This window comes from Tursiops truncatus, chromosome X, assembly GCF_011762595.2.
Source record: "Tursiops truncatus isolate mTurTru1 chromosome X, mTurTru1.mat.Y, whole genome shotgun sequence".
NCBI lineage: Eukaryota > Metazoa > Chordata > Mammalia > Artiodactyla > Delphinidae > Tursiops > Tursiops truncatus.
Window position 1 is genome coordinate 24,879,854 of NC_047055.1, and position 23,893 is coordinate 24,903,746.

Sequence of the window (23,893 nt, forward strand, 5' to 3'; positions counted from 1 at the left end):
AAAGACTATGAGGTAGTATACTATAGTGGATTAAGAGTATACCACCTTTCAACAGATGTGGGCTCAAATCCTTAATGACTAAGCTTCTCTAGACCTCAGTTTCCTATCTATAAAAATTAAGTTTTCTAATCTACAGGGCTGTTCAAATATTAAATTAGATAACATGTAAAATTATTAGCACACTGCATGGAACATACATAGTATAGGGTCAAAACATTATTACTGTTATAATAAATCATTGATCTGATGCCTAATACCTCACTCACAACAGTGGCTACTCTATTCAGATGCCACTATAAGTCTTATCCCAGCTTGCAAATTAAAGCCAAAAGCAGAGTTTCGGTTTTGAAAGATGACTGCAGAACAAGGAAAAGTGGTTTTCTAATGAATAAGCATATACTACCCACTAGAATTATGGCTGTCTCTGGATAGTCATGAGTTAACATTTGTATTCATTCACATTCTCTCCCCTCCGCCAAACTACCACTTTTTAAGGGACTAAGAATGCATACGAAATTATGAAACACATGGATTATGTGCACTCTAAAAAGATATTCCAAGGACTAGTTAAATAAATTACGTTCCATACATAAAATGGGATCCTATGACACCATTAAAAATTACAGACAGGAAAAATTCACTGATAGGAAAGCTGCTGACAACATGTCATTAAGTTTTAAAAGCAAATGAAACAGTTTGCACAGTATGATTCCATTTAAGTAAAATTCTATGTGCATTTTTATATACAGGTGTATATATACATGTGTATGTTCATCAAAAATGTTTACATATTTAAAATGGGAAATTTTTACTTTGCTCATTGTACATTTCTGCATTATTTAGACTTTTTAAAAGTAAATGTGGATTGACATATATACACATATGTATAAAACAGATAACTACTAAGAACCTGCTGTATACACAGGGAACTCCACTTCGCTGTACAGTAGAAACTAACACAACATTGTAAAACAACTATACCCCAATAAAAATAAGAGAATCATCAAAAAAAAAAAGAGAAAAAAAAAGTAAATGTGTCATGAGAAAATATAAATCCAAAATTCATTTTGACAAAGAAAATGCTGAACAAAAGCAAGTCATCTTTTGCACAATGTATTTACACATGCACGGAGTCAAATGTACTTTCCAAAATAGCAAAATGATTTAACCATTCACTAAGTTACCCACACCTCTCAGGCTACCCACTCATACTCTAAACTTGCATTCTATTGACTCAGAACTTTGTTAGTTTTTATCCTTGACGTTACTTATAAAGAGTCACTGTCAACAGTAACCCATTAGACTTAAACGCTTGTAGGTTACATTTTTAGGGTACTTTAGAATAAGAAATTTACTGATTTGCTTTACATTGGACTACTCATGTACAAATAAAAATAAAGCCAACAGAGTACCACATTTTGCTTAGCATACTATGCTTTATAAAATAAACTACTAGAAACAATGACGTATTAATTTCAACTTTATAGTAGTAGAAGTGTTCAAAGGCTTGCCATACCAGTCAGGGGAAAAAAGCATTTTTAAAAGACAACAACATCTGAGACATAACTAAAACAACTATATATAGTATATAATTATATTTATTCATATATGTATATTTATGACCGTAAGAACCAAAATAAAGACACATATTCTATACATACTTTTCCTTTGCCTTGCTTTTGGTTTTTTCCTTCAATGTCTTCAAAATCTGTGTCAGAAGAAAAATGTGTTTCTGACTCCCTATGACAAAAAGATAAGCAATTATTTAAAATCTTCCTTAGAAATGTAGATGGAGTTTCTAAATTTTGCCATATTTTCTAAAAGAAAGGCTTGGTTAACTCATTACAAAACTATATTAGCATTAAATGTAATTAAGATGCTTTCCCAAAGCAACATATCGTAGCATATTACCAAACATTTAAAATTATATAACACAAAAACATTAATCTAAAACACAAATGTCTAAGCATGTTTTTATTTTGTTAATTTTTAACCAAAGCATAAAAACAAAACCAGGGGCTCTCAAACTTTTAACTCTAGGAAACGTGGTGTTCTACTGGAATGGCTGGTTTCATTTTCTGATTCAAAGACCATGGTGTTCAGGTAAAACTGTATTTTAGCACTAGGTATGAGATAATCTTTATTAGGGAATTTTAGCAATATTAAGGATCTTATGACCTTTCCTATATAACACAAAAATATTCATAATCTAAGTGTAACTATACAAAACATGTATTTCTGAAAGAATATACGTAAAACATTTTTACAAACTAAATCAACAGGGTAGGGAAGTGTGCTAATTGATCAAAATCCTTTATGAAGCAAAAAGCTGTTGAGCTATAGTCAAGAAAACTGGTTCTAGTTAATACGGTACTAGGAAACTGTGATCTTGGACAACTGACAACCACTCAATCTTCTCATCTACAAACAATGTTTATGCAGGAAAGAATGAAATCTCTGAAGTCTCTTTAATCTCTAAAATATAGATTTATAGTTCTAAGAAACTGTCCCTCATTTTGGAGTAGGAGGGGTGCTTTGTATAATCTGGATTTTCTAAGGCAAAATGGAAGTAAACCAATTTAAATACACATGTGTGATGCTTCCTATATATGTAAACATGGGTCTATCTATCTAAATAGTAGTAACAGACCCACACTTAAATGCTTAAGGCAAGGCATACCCAGTATCAATATTTGGGTCACAATGGATTTTAGAACTGAACAACACACATAAAAGATAAAGGTTTTACCATTTTAAATGTGTAAAACTATTGTCAGTTTTGTTTAAAATAAATAGAATCAAAGTGAAAGACTATCTTTCTAAAGCTAGTCTTCTCTAACTAGATTTCTTCTATTTCCATTTTTATTGTTATAATAACCAGTTGTCCAGAGGCTGTGAGTTAGGAATACTTTATAAATCTAAAATAATGGTTAAGATGCTAGCAGGGGGAAAAAATTACTATTTATAGCACTTACCTACAAAGTTATTTAAACAATGTATTGAAGATAGTGGCAATCCTAACTATGTCCTATAATGTTGCGAGGAAAAGAGCCTGTAATAAACACCATTTCCCATAGTTAATGCACTCAAAACTGAATGACTACTTAATATTAACCTTGAAACTCATGCCTCTTACATCTTAAGAATACTGTTGTCATCAATAATCTTCCCACATGCCTATATGGCTTTGCAAAAAAATTTTTGAAAATGGTTTTAAACATCTTGGTGTGTAAGTAATCTTCTTTCTTCCACAAGATATCTGTGGGACACTAGCTCTCTTAGAGAGCTCAGTAAATGCTATAAGTCTGCAATCACTAGTCTCTGCCAATATTCTGATGGCCAAAGAGTAATCAAAGGCTCAATTACATTCTTAATCCTCATCTCCAGGCTATCCCAACTAAAAGAATGAGCCACTAGAGGCTTAATTACTAACTGGAAAACCTTCTGAAGAAAACTGAAGTGAGTAAATGGGGTAATAAGAGTCTAAAATATCCCCAACCAGAGAAGAAATATTCTTGTGAGTCTGTCTTTCTCTAATGCTTCCTTCTGTTTTTAAGATCAAAAGAACAACAAAAACCTATCCTAGGTGAAATTAACATATGCTAATATGTTTATGGGGTATACTGGGTTCACCTTTTAGTGGCTGGAAACTTCATGAGCCATCCATCACACGACTGAATCTTCCACTCCTTTCTCTTTACCCTGCCCCCACCTCACATACCCAATCAAATACTGTCTATTCTACCTCCACAACATCGATTCCCTCTTATCCATTATCCTATTTCAGGCTCTAATTACTCGAGATATTCTAATGGTCAACAGTCCAGCTTATAACGCAAACCTTTTAAATTACCTCTACTGTATTAATGTATTTGAGAAATTTCATAAGATAATTTTATAGTAGTCAAACCAAAAATTAATTTTTTTCTCAGACTATCCCATATCCTCCCTCAAACAAAAACAAGAAATTTTCCTCAAGAATCTGAAAGTAGAGTCAATATAAACTGGGATTAAAATCACATTAAAAATCATACTTTGAAATACTGGCAATATCCCAACAGACCCTTAACACTCTGAAAATAATAAAATTATTTAAAAAATGAAAATCTATAAAACATCAAAAGCAGACACTGGCCACCATTATGTACAAGGATATCTGCTGTTTTCAAAATTTTTAGCAACCAGACTCTGTTTTTAAATCAAGTCTTATAAAGACCCTAATATGTGGTATATGTGTGCGTAAAGTTAATGGGGGTCCACGAGCAGTTTAAAGGTTCACTCTTCACTTAGGTACCTCATGAAACTGGAGCTTAGTATGAAAACCACTGCTGCATATAGCAGCTCAAATTCTTTCCTACATCAAAACACCAAAGAGTAATGAGAATAAAAGCTCAATAAGGAGTACAGTAGCTTTTAAGACAAGGGTAAAGAAAATAGCTATGCTGAAGTCACTTTATGGACCAATTAGCATATAATTTGTTTCTGGGGGGTTAAAAAAAAAGGAAAGCATGTCCTACCCTCCTACATTTGTTTTAGCCTGTCATTTGATTTTAAACAGAAATCTGACATTACATCCTAAATAGTATTGCATGGTATATATTCCTTACTAATGAGAACACTTAACATTTTAAGAATTTCATGACACTCCCTTCAAAACAGTTGCTATTGTAAAACCAAGTATGGACTCAAAGAACTGAACAGCAAAAATAATAAATTTTCCAGGATCTAAATTATAAAATATACTACAAAAAAAAGGCATGGAATTACTGTTACAGAACTCAGTAAGCATTGATATAAACTATTTCCAAGTATGCATGCTATTTTATACTGAAACATTATATCTTCTCAAGCAGAAGTAACTTTAACTGAAGTTAATACAGTTCCCATTTTGTGGAAAAAATGAGTATTTAGAGATTATCATAATATACTTACTGAAGTAGATTAAAATCAGTTGGTATTTCTGGAGCTGCTATCATTTCTTTATCATCTTCTGGGACGCCCCAATGTCAGAAATATATTCATATATTTACGTGGGTAAAATGATGGTTTGCTTCTTTCTTCTAAGACAAACAATTCCTTTAAAAGGGACAGGGGGCGGGGGGCGGGGAGAACGCCATATTTATTATAAACACGCCAAAAATATTGGGAAGGATATCTACCCCAAAACTAAATTTCCAAGTGTCTGCTAATGTGTTTTAGTAAATAAGGATTTCTGCTTTTTCTAGATACGGATTTGTTACAACTGTTGTAGCCCCACGACAGTAACAACAAATACAAAGAAAGAAGCTTCTACTACAATTATTTTTTTTAATTTGTTATGATTCTCCAGCCTTGCTTAAAAAGACAGATACCCTAACTAGGAACAGAATGAGACTTTTACTCATCCTAAAATCTTTATGACAAGTTTAAACCATAATACAAGATGCCTGAAAATTCTATAGCTTTCTGCTTATGATGTACAGTATAGTTAAAAGGAGCTAATAAAAAAAATCTAAGATATAATTTTAAAATACTTTAAAAACAGGTTCTTCTACCATAGAAGAAACATACGGTCCAAAAGCGTGGCTTATTAATAAATAACTACACTTCATGATAATACCATCTGCGTTGAAAAGGAAAGGGGAAAAAATGTTAGCTCTGATCCATTCCCTCAAGGAACTTATAATCAATTTAAATACCAATAATGTCATATGGACAACAGATGAATGCCATTTGTGACCAAAGTAAGTTTGGCCATAGGAAGATGCAGTTCCTAAACAAGAGAGTGACCTAAAAGCAAATGACAAATCTATAACAAAAAAGAGAAAACAGACTGGGTTTGAAGCTCTGAATCTTATGTATAACTTTCTTTTAAAATTTTATGCTTTTATTTCCAAGCAAATCTCATACTTGGTGGCCACCTAAAGACTAAACATATCCAATTAATAATAAATATTCAAATATCACATAGTGATGAACTTCTAATGATCTCTTCCAGCAGAGTAAACTTTATACAAGAAACTGATCATTCAATTTTTCCATTAAGTTTAAATCTTGAAAAAACATCATAAATGGCTACTAATATATAATTTTTTAAAAATTTTTTAATATAATTAACATACAAAAGTTCAAAACACTGCATTTCCTTGCTCACTCTAATTAAGCTACTATGAATAGCAAAATAATGAAGAGGAGAAACAAGAATCAATAATATACAAATTAAGCCCTAATCAAGGGTTGTCTATACCACCACTTTGAGTTTCTTTTTTTCTGAAGAATACTCATATTGTAAAATATTTATTTAGATATCACTGTTAGTATAGTCTTCTCACACTAAATCATGGTCCCAGGATTGTTCCCCTCCAAGACCACTAATTGTTAATTTGTTTTTTTTTTATTGTAACCTAAGGAATTATCTAAGTAGTATATCAGAGTTCTGAGACTTGCCATCATCACATGTAGGATACACTCTAGCCTCCTAAAAATCCCAACTAATTTAAAAAAGAAAACTGTTTTTTAAAAAGAGAACAATTTTGTTTTTTTAAGTGAGCTGGAGAGGTACAGAGATAATAAGTTCTAACCAACACATCAGGTCATCTAGATGGCAAGATGGAAATAAAGAGCTTGCTGTGTCTGTCTGCCTACCTGTCCCCTCCCCTCTCTCTCTAAGCATTTTATAAAACCAAACTTGATGCATTCCTTAAATATACAGTTTTTAAGCAGACTTTAAAGATAGTTCATAAATGTATTCTACTAAAGGACATAAAGAATGAATCAGCTCTGAAAAGCAGAGAGCACTAAATAAAACAGGTACTGTATGATATACTACATTCCTCTAAATAGCACAGAATTAATTTCTAGTGTACAAGAAGTCTTGCCAGGTCAACTTATTTTTCTCAAAGTACGGCTATACTAACATGTACTTGGTAATTAGAAACCAAAGAAAACACAAAAGAAAAATAGAATTTATAAAGATGTGAGTCTCCCAGACAAGGTGTCTGTATTTTAAAAAGAAATATCATGCCAGGGTCTGATAGGTTTAGAAAAAATTATTAAACTAGCCAACTCCCTATCCCAGTGAAACACCTGTTTTTAAAAGTTTCTAAATATTAAAAATCCATCCAACCAAGTAAAAGTATCTACCATGTGCCAAATGCAGCAGTGGGCACTGGGCATACAGTAGTGAACAGGAGAGCAATGATCCTTGCCCTTATGGAACTACCTGTAACAGTAAATGTGAAAATATATTTCTAGGAAAAGGCACCTTCCTCTAATGCAACCTATTATTAAACATAATATTAAATTCCATGTATCTTGAGTTTTTACTACTGTAATCATGCTCTAAATAACCAATTTGCCACCAAAACAGTTCTTCATAGCTCAAAAAAATTATATATATTAAAGTTGTTGTGTAATTTAAAGAGGCAGGGGGAATGATGGATATGTTAGCATTGGTCTGCGGTTTTTTTTCTTCAAGAATATAAACTTTATCTGCAGGAAGAACTTCGAATTTTTCCCTTTTTATTTTAAATGTCTACAGCTATACATAAATACAATTTGCTTCCCCCAAAGATTTTCATTAAAAAATTCACAAACAAGGTCTTTAAATGTACTTAATGCCATTTGACCTAAGTTGGGAATCCCCAAACTGTAAGAATACATAATGCTCAAATAAAAGTATAAGTTTAATAATCAAACTCACCACACCATTTCTGGCCTACTGTATGTAGGTTATTAATTTTTAAGAAATATGCTCAAAGATCACAAGGTGGAGCTCTCACCTAATGTCAAAGAAAAGCTCTGAGATTTTTAGCATTTGTACTAATTCTCTATAACTACTATAAGAGAGTTAACATTCCAACAGCTTTGGAGGATAAAGCACAGAAATAAAATTTGCTTTAACTCTCAATCACTATTTCCCTTTTGGGAAAAAATACATCCAATAACAACTAGCTTCTGCTTCTCCTTACTGAAAACTAAGCAAACACATTTATCGATAGGTTGAATAACATACTTTAAAGTAAAACCACTTCCTTAGGCTCAAGTGTGTAATACACTGCCATTAAAGATTTATTAAAATTAAAAATAGGTGATTATATATATTTTAATTCTATACCTTAAATTCAAGTAAACGCTCTCAGCAGTAATGCTTTTGATATAAACAGAGATCTAAAAGCTGAAATTTGATCACCATACTTTTCAAGTTATCTATAATGAATCTATGTTTAGGGCCTGTTACTCAGTTTAGATCCTGAGTTAACTAATTCAGTAACAAAAAAACTTTCTTCTTCCACTGCTGAAAACCTGTTGGATACCTACTACTCTAGCACATAAACACAAATATATACTAAATATATATAATTATGCTTGCATCCTTAACTCCAAAAAATGACTTGATTAAAATTATCCACCCACCGCCAAAAAAGTAAAAATACACAAAAACCAACCCGTTTTTCTTTGATATTGTTTTAAAAACTTAAGGTAATTCTGATTTCTTTTTATAGAAGAATGATTGTTTCAAAGTTCCTTTAATTCAATCCCAAGTGGTTTCAAGATAGAAAATAAAAAACTACAAAACTAACAAGGTCCCTCAGAACTCACACGTTATTGGGGAGTGGGGGAAGCACTTAAAGTAGCTGGTGTATTAATTCTTTCCCTAAAAATGCAGAAATAGTCAACTGCTAAAAGCTAGCAAATTCAGCACATATACCACACGTCACACCCTTATCTTAACACTAGCCCAAAAGGGTTACGTTCTTCTATCTATAAGGATCACCTCTTGGAAACGTATATACCCTTCTGAAATGCCACCATCATTATAATGCAAACACTTAAAAATAGGAACTACTTAAATGCCCAGCCATGGATTAACTTACGGTACAAAAATGTAATTCATATTCATACACTGAAACTACATATGATGACTGTGTAGCAACATGGGTAAAGTTTGATTAAGTTTAAAGCCTTATGTTAGGATACAATATTAACCAAAAAGAAAACAAAGGAAAACAGTTAACATATCAGAGTGGTGAAAATGTGGTTGATTTTTAAATTTTTAATTACGATGTTATCGTTAGTAAGAAAAAAAGTAAATTATGAGGGTGGATATTTATTTTTCAATGTCTTCTCTTAAAATCTGAACTGAGAGGAACTACAAAACTATCTCTGCTGCTAAAACCTGATCTATTCATATTTCAGATACATAATGTCAAAAAGTTACACATCTACAAAAAGAAACTGAGTTCTATCATAAAATATCTTTATTATGTTCACCTACTCAAGATTAGCAGGGAACAGAAACTTTCATATGAACTCCCGACAAGACCCAAAGGTATGTTCCTTTTATTGGCTTATCTACTTTCTTAGGAGATAGCAGACAGAAGTCTGTCATTTAGGATGAGACTGTGAAAGAAAAGGGAGACTAGTTCCTGGAGTTATTTACTCAAAACAGGAAAGTCACTATCATTCCTTATGTCAAATGATACATGGCAACTTTGAGTACATAGGTAGGGCAAGAAATGAAAAAAGCCTTTAAAAAAAGATTTCTCCTTGCTCAAAAAGATATGTTTCCTCCCTCTGTTTATCTCCCTAATTTCTGCTAATAGTCTTCTAAGTAAACAACAGGGTGAAAAGAATGACAAATCAAACAATGATCATGTATATTCAGGCCAGCAACACAATTTTAACCTAAGTGTTTCTTGATAGCATACTCACATTACACCTACCACATAAATCATTTGCAAATGTATTTTCCTTTCCACAAACTAGGAAGGAGTCCTAAAGAATTTCTAATGGGAGCACCTGCTCTAGTGCAGGAATAGGTAATCTGGAGAAGGTAGGACTAGAAGAAATCTAAATACGTAAAAGAATTAATAATCCTGTCTACATTTCCTAACTAACGGTAGGGGAGGTCAAATATCTGCCCTTACAAACTTAAAAAATAATATACAGAAGAAAGGGAAGGCCAAAAGTAAAAAAAAACTTTCTAAAATAACTAAGTAGACAAAGTGAACACACCTAATGCCACAACACTTCAAAAACAACTTTTACTTGCAGGAAGAGGGGAAGGAGCAAGCTGGGGCACAGTCTACACACATCTGGCATCACTATACACTGCCAGAAACTAAGCCAGATAGAACTGGAAACATCCACCTGTTCCCCTCCTATTTTTAAATGTATGATAGTATATGCTCAGCAATCTTCCTTATTTTCTTGTCTACCCACATTCCCCAATACTTTCCAAATGTGACTCAAGTACTAACCACAATTAGGATCACCTGGCCGAACCTACGCAGCTTGCCCCAGTTCTCGACCATCAGTTCTGATTTCTGTAGAAAATCTAGCACTCCATCGTTAACTTCACATGCACAAAGTGCTACCATTTTGAGAAGGGGGGAGATAAGAAAAGGCTTCTGCCTTATTCCTGCAGACCCACTACTCTATCACTCTGTACTCAGTCGTACCCTGTGCCTTAGTCATCCAAGGATCAACACTCTGCCTTGTTCTTGCTGTAATGTATCTACCAGTTCCATCCCAGGAACTGGAATCCTGCCCCTAAACCTACCCTAAAAAGTCTCCCTGTGTCTCTCCAGTTGCCCTAATCCAAATGCCACAATACTGTCCTCCTCTCATCTGTCTACCATACTGACACTGACTGCTGCTAGACACTGGATACCATATCATACCTGATACAGTGGACATATATAAACTATCTAATTCCAAGTCTGCTACTTCCCCAGTTTGCCTAACCAGCTGCTGTTGACTAGACATTATCTGGCCCTATCACAAAATAAATATCAAAACAGGTAAATATTTATCACATACTATCAAATATCATACCTCAGGACTTCCCTGGTGGCGCAGTGGCTAAGAATCTGCCTGCCAATGCAGGGGACACGGGTTCAAGCCCTGGTCCAGGAAGATCCCACATGACGTGGAGCAACTAAGCCCGTGCGCCACAACTACTGAATCTGTACTCTAGAGCCCGTGAGCCACAACTCCTGAGCCCTTGAGCCACAACTACTGAAGCCCACGTGCCTAGAGCCCACGCTCCGCAACAAGAGAAGCCACCGCAATGAGAAGCCCACACACCGCAATGAAGAGTAGCCCCCGCTCGCCGCAACTAGAGAAAGCCCACGCGCAGCAACAAAGACCCAACGCAGCCAAAAATAAATAAATAAATACATAATCATACCTCAGTCTGCAAGGTCAACAGCGAAATCATGAATCATTTTTTGAAGTACTGTCAATGTTCACTCTTCATCTCACTTATACTTGAATATCATACTCTGAAGTTAGCCTTCTGCAATAATTTAAAGTATGTATGTGCCCCACTGACATAACTTTCTGTATGTTAAGACATGAGTAAACAGCAGCAATTACTACTGGGTGTAGTGGCTTTCGACATTTCAGAGGTGAGACAAAATTAGCTAGAATAAATGAATGTCTAGATCTGAAAATCAAATTTACAACAACGAGCTAATTTCATGTGTTAACACTTGTAAATGGTATACAGCATGATATAAGCACAGTGCATCATTACCATCAAATCCACTTCGTGCTGGGCACCACTGGCTCACTGGCAGATTTCAATCAATAGCGGTTATCAAGGCAGATTTCATAACGAAGTTGATGAAGACAGGATAATCCCGCCCAGATTTTGAGGGAAATCCAAATTTTTATTTCACATACTCTCAGACTGATTACACCAAAAACACTTTCACATTTATTCAAGGCACTAAAAAGTATCTAAATGAAATCTTGAGTGTTTATTAATAACTCACATGAAGATGGAGACACAACTGTAACTTAGATACAATTCGGTTAATAAAGTGTAAAATAAATCACTTTATAGAGGACAGTGGGAAATTTTAATCTAAAATTTAGAACTGCAGTTACTACTACCAAGCACAGTATTTTTTTATTCATTTTATTATGGCAGCAAACAGAACATACATGCTACATATTTAATACTTTTTTTTTTTGGCTGCACCACGTGGCATGTGGCTCTTAGTTCCCCAGCCAGGGATTGCACAACCCCTGCAGTGGAAGCGTGGAGTCTTAACCACTGGACCACCAGGGAAGTCCTATATTTAATATTTCTTGTCCCTTCCACGTCTGATTAGGTAACACTTTATTAAAATACCTAGCATTCGCATCCACTTGATATAAACCACTAATCTTCCTACTAACATCCACAGTACACAATTCACAGGCTTGAATTATAGTCATATTAAAGTTCAGAAATCATGTTTTCACAATAAAGTTTATGAACACAGTATAGGCACTTCCAAGTTCTCATTTCAAATCTAAAAGGCTGGTAATTCCACACAATGACAATGACAGGAGAGTCACATATATGTTGTACTCCAAAATTATTTTAATTCTCTCTAAACTTAAGCTTTCCTAAATAAAGATTAAAACATGTAAATTACTTTTTAAAAACTAAACTTAAGCCAGATAAAGACACTACAAAAAACGACAGACCAATATCCCTGATGAACACCAATACAAATATCCTCAACAAAATATTAGCAAACCAAATTCAATAGCATATTAAAAGTTATTATACACCATGACCAAAGTAGGATTTATTCCCCGAATGGAAGGCTGGTTCAGCACATGAAAATCAATTACTGTAATGTACATATTAACAGAATGAAAGGCAAAAACGCCTCACGATCACCTCAACTGATACAGAGAAAGCATTTGATAAGATTCAACACCTTGGGACTTCCCTGGTGGCACAGTCGTTAAGAATCCGCCTGCCAATGCAGGGGACACAGGTCCACGCCCTGGTCCAGGAAGATCCCACATGCCGCAGAGCAACTAAATGCATGTGCCACAACTACCGAGCCTGTGTGCCACAACTACTGAAGCCCACGCACCTAGAGCTCGTGCTCCTCAACAAGAGAAGCCACCACAATGAGAAGCCCGCGCACCGCAAGGAAGAGTAGCCCCCGCTCACCACAACTAGAGAAAGCCCACGCACAGCAACAAAGACCCAACGCAGCCATAAATAAATAAATAAATAAATAAAGATTCAACACTTTTTCATGATAAAAACACTCAACAAACTAGACAATGAAGGAAATACCTCAACATAATAAAGAACACTTATGAAAAGCCCGCAGCTAATATCGTACCTAATGGTAAAAGACTAAAAGCTTTCCCTCTAAGATCAGGAACAAGCAATGATGCTCTCTCTCTCCACTGCTATTCAACATGGTACTGGAAGTCCTATCCAAAACAATTAGGCAAGAAAAAGAAATAAAAGCCACCCATATCAGAAAAAAAGAAGCAAAATTATCTCTGTTCACGGATGATATAGTCTTATACATAGAACACTCTAAAGATTTCACCCCCACCACCAAAAAAACTGTTACAATAAACAAATTCAGCAAAGTTGCAGGATATAAAGTCAACACACAAAAGTCAGTTGTGCTTCTATACACTAAAAACAAACAATCCAAAAAGGAAACCATTCCATTTACAATAGCACCAAAAAGAATATTTAGGAACAAACCTAACCAAACAGGTGGAAGACTCAAACACTGAAATTTATAAAACACTGCTGAATGAAATTAAAGAAGTCACAAATAAATGGAAAAATTCCTCATAAAATTCAACGGACTCCAAATAACCAAAACAGTTTAGGAAAAAAGGAACAAAGTTGGAAGAAACACACTTTCTGACTTCAAAACATATCACAAAGGTGCAATACTAGCATAAAGACAGACATACAGGGCTTCCCTGGTGGCACAGTGGTTAAGAATCTGCCTGCCAATGCAGGGGACACGGGTTTGATCCCTGGTCTGGGAAGACCCCACATGCCGCGGAGCAACGAAGCCAGTGAGCCACAACTACTGAGCCTGCGCTCTAGAGCCCACAAGCCACAGCTACGGAGTCAGTGTGCCACAAGGCACGTAGGCTCAGCCACAACTACTGAGCCTACACGCCTAGAGCCCGTGCTCCACAACAAGAGAAGCCACCACAATGAGAAGCCCGCGCACTGCAATGAAGAGTAGCCCCTGCTCGCTGCAACTAAAGAAAGCCCACATGCAGCAACAAAAGACCCAACACAGCCAAAAATAAAATTAATTAAAAAATAAAAAGACAGACATACAGACCAATGAAATAGAATGGAGAGGCCAGAAATAAACCCTTGAATACACATTCAAATGATTTTTGACAAAGGTGCCAAGACCACTCCATGGGGTTTCTCTTCAGAAAAATGCTGCTGCGAAAACTGGATATCCACAAGCAAAAGAATGAAGTCGGATCATTCATTATCTCATACCATATACAAAAATTAATTCAAAATGGATTAAAGATCTAAATGTAAGACCTAAAACTATAAAACTCATAGAATAAAACTTAGGGGAAAAGCTTCATAACACTGGACGTGGCAATGATTTCTTGGATATGACACCAAAAGCACAAACAGACAAATGGGACTACATCAAAACTTTTACACAACAAAGGACACAACCACCAGAGTGAAAGGCAACCTACAGAATGGGAGAAAAGATTTGCAAATCATACCTGATTAGAGGTTAATATCCAGAATATACAAAGAATTCCTACAACTCAACAACAAAAAAATCAAATAACACAAATTTAAAAGGGACAAAGCACTTGAATTGAAACCAAATCAAAACTACAATGAAATACCACTTCACACCCTCTGGGATGGCTAGAATAAAAAGGACATAACAACAAGTGCCTGCAAGGATGTGGAAAAAATTGAACACTTGTGCACTGTTGGTAGGATTGTAAAATTGTGCGACTGCAATGGAAAACAGTATGGAGGTACCTCAAAATTTTTTAAATAGAACTGCCGTACAATCCAGCAAATCTCCACTTCCAGGTATATATCCCAAATATTTGAAAGCTGCGTCTCTAAGAGATATCTGCACAACCGTATTCATAGCAGCAAATTCACAGTAGCCAAGAGGTGGAAGCAACCCACATGTCCATTAACAGCTGAATGGATGAACAAAATAGGGCATATACATACATTGGAATATTATTCATCCTTAACAAAAGAGGAAGTCCTGTCACACGCTACAACATGGATGAACCTTCAAGACATTATTGTAAATGAAATAAGCCAGTTAGTCACAAAAAACAAATACTGTGCAATCCCACTTACATGAGCTATCTAAAGTATCAAATTCATAGAAACAGAAAGCAGAATGGTAGTTACCACATTTTGGTGGGGGGGCAGGAAAGGGGAAGGTGTTTAATGGGTACAGAGTTTCAGAACTGCAAGATGAAAAAGTTCTGGAGATCAGTTTCACAGCAATGTCAATTTACTTAACACTGCTGAGCTGTCCACCTAAAAATGGTTAAGATGGTAAACTTTACGGGGTTTTTTACCACGATAAAAAAATTTAAATTTAAACCCTTTTATCAAGCGTCTCTTGTATCAAACATTAACAAGATTTTATCAATCACTTGAGAACACCTTTCTAGTGAACAAGCATACTATACAACATAACTATTGATATCTTTTAAAATGTAATTTTATAAATTAAGACACTGACAATTGACATCTACACTCAGAATACTGTATTTGTCTCCTATTTATACAGTAAATAGGAAACAAAGCTTGTATCTTTATGGCAAAACAGTCAAAGAAATATCTAGCTTTAAAAAAAAAATCAACTCTACTTAATGCAGTGTGGTGACCTAAATGGGAAGGAAATCCAAAAGAGGGGATATATGTATATGTATAGCTGATTCACTTTGCTGTACAGTAGAAACTAACATAACATTGTAAAGCAACTACACTCCAAAAAAATTAATTTTTAAAAACTTGAAGTATTTGGTTGAACAATGTAAGGTAGTCTCAGCTATATCTTTACTCTGGTAAAGAGTTTAGCAGTTTCTTCTAAAAACCATACAGCTCACCACAAAAAAAAGAAATGATAATTATGTAACGGAACAGAAGTGTCAGCTAAAGCTACTATGGTAATCATATTTGCAATATATAAATGTATCAAATCAGCACACTGTATACCTTAAATATCAAATCAGCACATTGTATACCTTAAACTTATTCAACGTTATATATAGATTATTTTGATAAAAAATTTAAAAAATTAAAACCATACACACATTTGCCATAAAAACCAGCAATCTTACTTGTGAGCATTTATCCCAGAAAACTGAAAATCTATGTCCACACAAAAATGTGTACATGGGGCTTCCCTGGTGGCGCAGTGGTTGAGAGTCCGCCTGCCGATGCAGGGGACACAGGTTCGTGCCCCAGTCCTGGAGGATCCCACATGCCGCGGAGCGGCTGGGCCCGTGAGCCATGGCCGCTGAGCCTGCGCGTCCGGAGCCTGTGCTCCACAACAGGAAAGGCCACAACAGTGCGAGGCCCGTGTACCACACACACACACACAAAAGTGTGTACATGAATGTTCAGAGCAGCTTTATTTGTAATAGCAAAATATTGGAAACAACTCTGTTATAGGTTGAATTGTGTCCCCCCAGCCAAACTCCTATTTTGAAGTCCTAACCCCCAGTACCTTGAAATATGACCTTATTTGAAGTTAGGTTCTTTACAAAAGTTATCAAGTTAAAATGAGGTCATCAGGATGGGCCCTAATCCAGTATGACTGGTATTCTTATAAAAGGGGGAGCTTGCAGACAGACACACACAGTGAGAATGTTATGTGAAGATGAAGGTGGAGACCTGGGTGATGCTTCTATAAACCAAGAAACCCCAAAGATTTCCAGCAAACCACCAGAAGCTAGGGAAGAGGTATAGAATGGATTCTCTCTCATTGCCCTCAGGAGGAACCAACTTGGCTGACACCTTGATCTTGGATTTCTAGCCTCCAGAACCGTTAAACAATAAATTTGTTGAAACCACCTAGTTTGTGGTGCTTTGTAATGGCAGCCCAAGCAAACTAATACGAACCCAAATATCCTTCAACGGGTGAATGGTTAAACAAACCATAGTACATGGAATATGAGTCATCAATAGAAAGGAATTAACTGTTGGGATGCAACAACTTGCATGAATCTCAAGGGAATTATTTTGAGTGAAAAAAAGTCAATCTCTACAGCATATACTGTATGATTTCCACTTATGGAACAGCCTCCAAAATGACAAAATTATGGAGAACAGATTAGTGGTTGCCAGGGATTAGGAACAGAATAGAAGAAGGTGAGAGAGGGGGATGAGTGTAACGATAAAGGAGTAGTATGAGGGATCTTTGTGATGATGGAACATATCTGTATCTTGATGGTGGTGGTGGTTACATCTATCTATACATGTGTTAAATTGCACAAAATTAAAAACACACAAAGTCACACAAAAAAGCACACATATAACTGTAAAATCTGAATACACTGTGGATTGCACCAATGTCAATTTCCTGGTCTTTATATTGTACTAGTTATGCAAGACGTTTCCACTGGTAGGAACTAACTGAAGGATACATGGGACCTCTCTCCTGTTTTTGCAACTTCCTATGAATCTAGTATTAATTATACCAAAATCAAACTTTAAAATGTCTAATCAAAATCCTAGAAGTTTTTTTCCCCCAAAAAATCAACAAACTGATACTTAGATGAAAAAGTAAAGGAATCGGAAAAGTCAAAACAATTTTGAAAAAGAACAAATTTGGAGAACTTACACTATACACTGTATCAAGGCTTACTATAAAGCTACAGTAATCAACACGTTGTAAATGGTGATTATGACAGATCAATGGAATAGAGACCTGAAATAGATCCACACACATATATGGTCACTCACTTTTTGACAGAGGCACCAAGGCATTTCAATGAAGAAAGACTGTCTTTTCAAACGACTATATATCCATTTGCCAAAAAAGTTCCTTAATCCATACCTTGTACCATATGCAAAAATTAACTCAAAATGAATCCTAGACTCAAATGTAAAAACCTTCAACTATAAAATTGGGTGGTTTTTTTTTTTTTTTTTTTTTTTTTTTGCGGTACGCGGGCCTCTCACTGTTGTGGCCTCTCCCGTTGCGGAGCGCAGGCTCCGGACGCGCAGGCTCAGCGGCCATGGCTCACGGGCCCAGCCGCTCCGCGGCATGTGGGATCCTCCCGGAGCGGGGCACGATCCCGTTTTTTCCTGCATCGGCAGGCAGACTTTCAACCACTGCGCCACCAGGGAAGCCCGGGTGGCTTTTTTTAAAATAGCTTTTTAATATGATTTTTAAAATTTATTTATTTTATTTATTTTTGGCTGCGTTGGGTCTTCATTGCTGCGCGCGGGCTTTCTCTAGTTGCGGCGAACAGGGGCTACTCTTCATTGCGGTGCACAGGCTTCTCATTGCGGTGGCTTCTCTTGTTGCGGAGCATGGGCTCCAGGCACACGGGCTTCAGTAGTTGTGGCACGTGGGCTCATTAGTTGTGGCGCACGGGCTTAGTTGCTCCACGGCATGTGGGATCTTCCTGGACCAGGGCTTGAACCCATGTCCCCTGCATTGGAAGGCGGATTCTTAACCACTGCGCCACCAGGGAAGCCCTAAAATTGGGTGGCTTTATTTGTAATCACCAAAAGGTGGAAAGCAACCCAAATGTCTTCAACTGGTGAATGGATAAGCAAATTATGTTATATCCATACAATGGAATACTACTCAACAGTAAAAAAGGAACAAACTTCAGATATATCGAGTCAGCCAAATCTCAAATGTATTCTGCTAAGTGAAAGCTGCCACACTCAACAGGCTGCTTATTGTATGATTCCAATTATATGACAGTCTGGAAAAGGCAAAAAACCTACGGATGGAAAACAGATCAGTGGTTGCCAGGGGCTCAGATTGGAAAAAAAAGAGCAACACACACCAAGGAGTTTTGGAGGGATTCGGGGGTAGAGATATTGGAACTGTAATATATGTTGCTGTGATAATGGTGATACAACTATATAATACATTTGCCCAAACTCACAGAACTGTTCACTAAAAAGAGTAACTTGGACTTTATGTAAATGATACCTTAATAAAAAATTTTTAAATCTGTGTCCATCAGTGCTATTCCCCCCACCACCACCCAAATGCTTTCTTCCAATTAATTTCTTCAACATCTATACTAGAACACCAAAACTATCTGTTTTAACCACTTGAACAATATTTAATTCCATGTTGCTTTGGTCATTTTAGTCAATTAACACATAAGCTGTCCCTCATACCAACTGGTACATGATTGCAGATTTTGGCCAAAAGCCATATGCATTTGTAATATTAACAAATAATATTAAAATTGGCCTCCATACACAAAGGTTATACCAATTTGTACTTCCACCAGCAACCAACCTATGTATGGGTGTGTTTCTGTACAGCTAAGTGCACTGTTAAGACTTCCAAATTTTTGCCAATCTGCTAAAATGAAAAGTGATAATTCAGGTTATAGGTGAATCTCCCTACATAAAATTTTACTTCACAAACTCAGAAACCAAACATACATTTTCAATAAATCCCTTGTTATTCAAAACTTGTAAACCAGAAGATTTGGATAATGCAGTATTTGCCCACTAATAAAAATCAGGAACCAAATAGGTCTGGCTAAGAAGTGATACTTGTAGTTTTAATTTGCACTTCTCTAATTTCCTTATATTTAAGAGCCATTCTTACTGTCTTTTCCATAAACTCTCCCTGCTCATGTCATTTGCCCACATTCCTAACAGGCTGATGACCTCTTTCTTGCTGACTTCAAAAAGCAAAACATTCTCTCCATTGCTTCCAAGGAGACAGATCACTTCCTGCTATAATGGCGTCTTTGCGCAATAGTTATTACATACTGCCCTACCATCTCTCCTAATCTGACCTTGTCCACAAGGGCTTTATCTTCCAGCCTGCTCACCTCCTTATCTACTCCCATTGCCACATACAAAGGATGTTATTATCTTTTGCACTTGAGATTTCTCAGATCAGCCATCCCTGGGCTAACTAGCTCACTACTCTCCATGCTTCTTTGATGCACTACCCACCCCCACCCTTACACATTTTTTGTGATTTGCACGTTTTATGTCTCCAAGTATGTAAAAAAGAATGAAAGGAATTTAGTTACAGAGGGCTTTTTTCTGTTCTCCTTGTTATTTCTATATTAGATGCAAGAAGAAAAACACCCTCACGCCACCATGGAAAGACCAGAAGCCTTACCAAAATACTTAAGTAATGAAATGGTTTCCATAACACATCATTGACTTCCCCTAAACACTCATAAGATTATTTTCTAAAAGATTAAAAGTCTTGCCTAATGTCACACAGCTAGTAAGAGATAAAACTCTGGGCTTGAACCTGCCTTCTGCATATTTGCTTCACAAATAGATGGGTGCCCTGTTAGGATAATCCACGTATCAGCTCTTCAGAACAAATGAGATTATGCTCTTAAAGTCCTGTGAATCAGTCAATTTCAAATATAAGAGAGGTGTTAGTTTCCTTCCTCTATGCTTACGTAAATGTCTAAAACTATCACATAGGAAACCCCTGAAATGTCTTACACACCTTGTTCAATACATGCAATAAAAACAATATTTTTTCCTTACACTTGTGTACACAAAATGATCTCTAGCAAAATCTTGAGCAGCAGAAAATCCCCAACAGCTACACTTTACCATCAATCTTATAAAGCAAATAAGCACTTATTGTTTGTAATTGTATGTCCCCAAAGGGGAACAGCAGCTCCACCACCATACTTATAGGTGATCACGTAATAAATAATGGAAAATTCTATCTATAAGAGAGTGCTTCTCTTAAATTCCAGTGGGCATAAGAATCATATAAACGCTTGTTTAAATGCAGGGTCACAGGACCCACAACTAGGGACTCATTCAGTAGACCTGTATACAAGTGTCAGGCATCTTGTATTATTCACAAATCCCCTATGTAGGTGGGTCCAATCCCACTTTAAGAAAAGCTGCTGTTAAGTCATGGAATAAGCAACTTCTGATATACAGAATGACCCAGTTTTAGAGACAGAGAAGGCATGAGTAGTTAGGGAAGAAAAGCAAACACACTTCCCCCTTCCTGCTTGGGCCACTTAATCATCTGAACCTTATTCACACAAATGCCAGAAACCCACAGCTCAATGATGCACTTCCCCCAGAACGTCCTTAAGAAGCTTCCCAAAGTCTAAGCCACCAGTGGTCACCATACCACTCTTCTTTACACAAGAAAGAAATGTGTCTTTCCTAAAAGATACTGCCCAAGTTTAAGCTAACCATGATTGAAATATCCAAGAAGTTTATTCCATATAGACTTCAATTTGCCACTGGGATCTTCTTTCCAATTCTATCTTCTACAGAAACACCAGGAGCTGCCAGTTTCTAGAAATTCTGAATAACCCAAGATAAAAGTTTACTCAAATGGAAAAAAGCATTAAAGAGTATATTTTTAGGGGCTTCCCTGGTGGTGCAGGGGTTAAGAATCTGCCTGCCAATGCAGGGGACACAGGTTCGAGCTCTGGTCCCGGGAAGATCCCACATGCCACGGAGCAACTAAGCCCGTGTGCCACAACTACTGAGCCTGCGCTTTAGAGCCCACAAGCCAAAACTACTGAAGTCCACGCACCTAGAACCTGTGCTCTGAAGCAAGAGAAGCCACCGCAGTGAGAAGCCCGCGCACCACGACAAAGAGTAGCCCCCACTCGCCGCAACTAGAGAAAGCCTGCATGCAGCAACAAAGACCCAATGCAGCCAAAAACTAAAATAAATTTAAAAATTTATTTTAAAAAAATAAGAAAGTGCACTGGCATGGGGAATTCCCTGGCAGTTCTGTGGTTAGGACTCCACACTTTCACTGCCAAGGGCCCAGGTTCAATCCCTGGTTGGGGAACTAAGATCCCACAAGCCATGTGGCGTGGCCAAAAAAATAAAATTAAACTTAAATTAAAAAAAGAAAGTACACTGGCATAAATATGCACAGGAAGCCCCAGGGAAGTGGCTCTTAACTGGGTAAGGGGAGCTCGGACATGGTTTCCAGGTGACCCCAATCTAAATCTAGAATGATATGCACAGTATGCTGGAAAGTGGATGCAGGAGCATTCCATGCATTAGAAACAGCTCAAGCAAAGAAACATGGAGGCATCAAAACTCGTGGTATGTTAAGGCAACTAAGAGCAGTTGGATACTCTACTGCAATGTATGGGGTGGGGGGTTGGTTTGGAATGCCCTGGTCAACTGCTTCTGAACCTCAATCACTACCCTCTGTAAGGCTCATTCCCTGAAGTCTCCCAGATAATCACTACCTCTTTCTGTTCCTAATGATCCTGTATTCTTAATGTTTTTGTTTCCTTAATTACCTTCTGTATTGACTGCTGACTCTTTGAGGACAAAAACTGCATCTTATATACAATTCACTCTGAAAAGATACAGCTGACCCTTGAACAACACAGGTTTGAACTATGCGGGTCCATTTATATGCAGATTTTTTTTTCAGTAAATACTACAGTACTACATGATCCAGAGTTGGCTGAATCTGCGGAAGCGGAACCACCACAGATACAGAAGTCTGACCACGGTAACTTGAGCATCCGCAGATTTTGGTATCCACAGCAGGTCCTGGAACCAACTCCCCACAGAAACCAAGGGACAACTGTATAGTAAAGTCTATTCTTTTGACATAAAATATGCCCTCAATCACATCCCCATGAACTCCCCAATACGACAACAACAAAAAATGTCTAAGCTAACTTATTATAGAGAAATAATTACAATACCATTTTTTCTGGAATAAAAAACACTAAATTATATGTATGTCCTATGCCCAGAAAAATTCTGCATTTTTAAAAGGCACAGGGAGGGACTTCCCTGGTGGCGCAGTGGTTAAGAACCTGCCTGCCAATGCAGGGGACATGGGTTCGATCCCTGGTCCGTGAAGATCCCACATGCCACGGAGCAACTGAGCCCGTGAGCCACAACTACTGAGCCTGAACTCTAGAGCGCGTGCGCCACAACTACTGAAGCCTGCGCACTCTACAGCCCTCGTGTTGCAACTACTGAGCCCACCTGCTGCAACCACTGAAGCCCGCGCACCTAGAGCCCGCGCTCTGCAACAAGAGAAGCCACTGCAATGAGAAGCCCGTGCACCGCAACGAAGAGCAGCCCCCGCTGGCCACAACTAGAGAAAGCCCGCGCACAGCAACAAAGACCCAATGCAGCCTAAATAAATAAATAAATTGTTGTAATAAATAAATAAAATACGTAAGAGACAGACAGACACACATAGAATCAACCCTTAACTGGAAACAACTGAAAAGGCAGCAGGCAAATTCTTTCTAACAAGCTTGTTTTAAAATCAGAATATAAATGAGAAATGCAAGAATCAATGGTGCACTGTGTCTTGTAGTACTCACAGATAAATGGAAAAACAGAAGGAATCAAACTAACACCTAAACCAGTCTTTTTTATGGAAGCAATGAAACAGAAAAGAACACACATACCATAAAATATATCAACCATAAAGTATATGAAGTAATTCGGAAGGCAGAGAGCAGTAAAGTATTTGCTTTGCTGATTGACAAGAAAAAGTAATGGGCAAAAAAGATTACAATGGATGGTTCCCCTCATAATACTGCAGTGGGACATATATCTGGGGTTTAAAGCCCAAGAACTTTAAGATTCTCAAATAAATCCATTAAGGTACAAAAGTAGTTATATATGTAGGTCTACTTGTGGTGGCTATCATGTTCAAGAACAAAGAGAAGAAAAAAAACACTAAAATTCCATTGGAAAATGCAATGGGTTGAATGATAATGCGTGCTGAGAGTTTACTAAAAGAATAAAAAGCCAATAGTTGAGATTACTTAAAGTGTCCACAAAGTATAAGAAACAGTATACTGGACCCTGTCATCTAGGTTAAACCCGCTGAATGTTTTAAGGGCAATCAATGTCCTTCAGTGCACACTACACAGGAAGCATATGACC

At 36.8% G+C, this 23,893-nt stretch overlaps 1 protein-coding gene across 6 annotated transcripts in view; it reads right to left on the minus strand.

Annotated features, from left to right (window-relative positions):
- Positions 1-23,893, minus strand: part of STAG2 (STAG2 cohesin complex component) — a 115,507-nt gene that overhangs the window by 69,973 nt on the left and 21,641 nt on the right. For all 6 annotated transcript variants that reach the window (XM_033850144.2, XM_033850142.2, XM_033850143.2 and 3 more), the window contains exons 2-3: positions 4,933-5,076; positions 1,662-1,740 (exon numbers count right to left, since the gene is read on the minus strand). In XM_033850144.2, coding sequence (XP_033706035.1) covers positions 1,662-1,740; positions 4,933-4,976 — 123 coding nt within the window. In that variant the 5' untranslated portion in view covers positions 4,977-5,076. The remainder of the gene's footprint in view (positions 1-1,661; positions 1,741-4,932; positions 5,077-23,893) is intronic.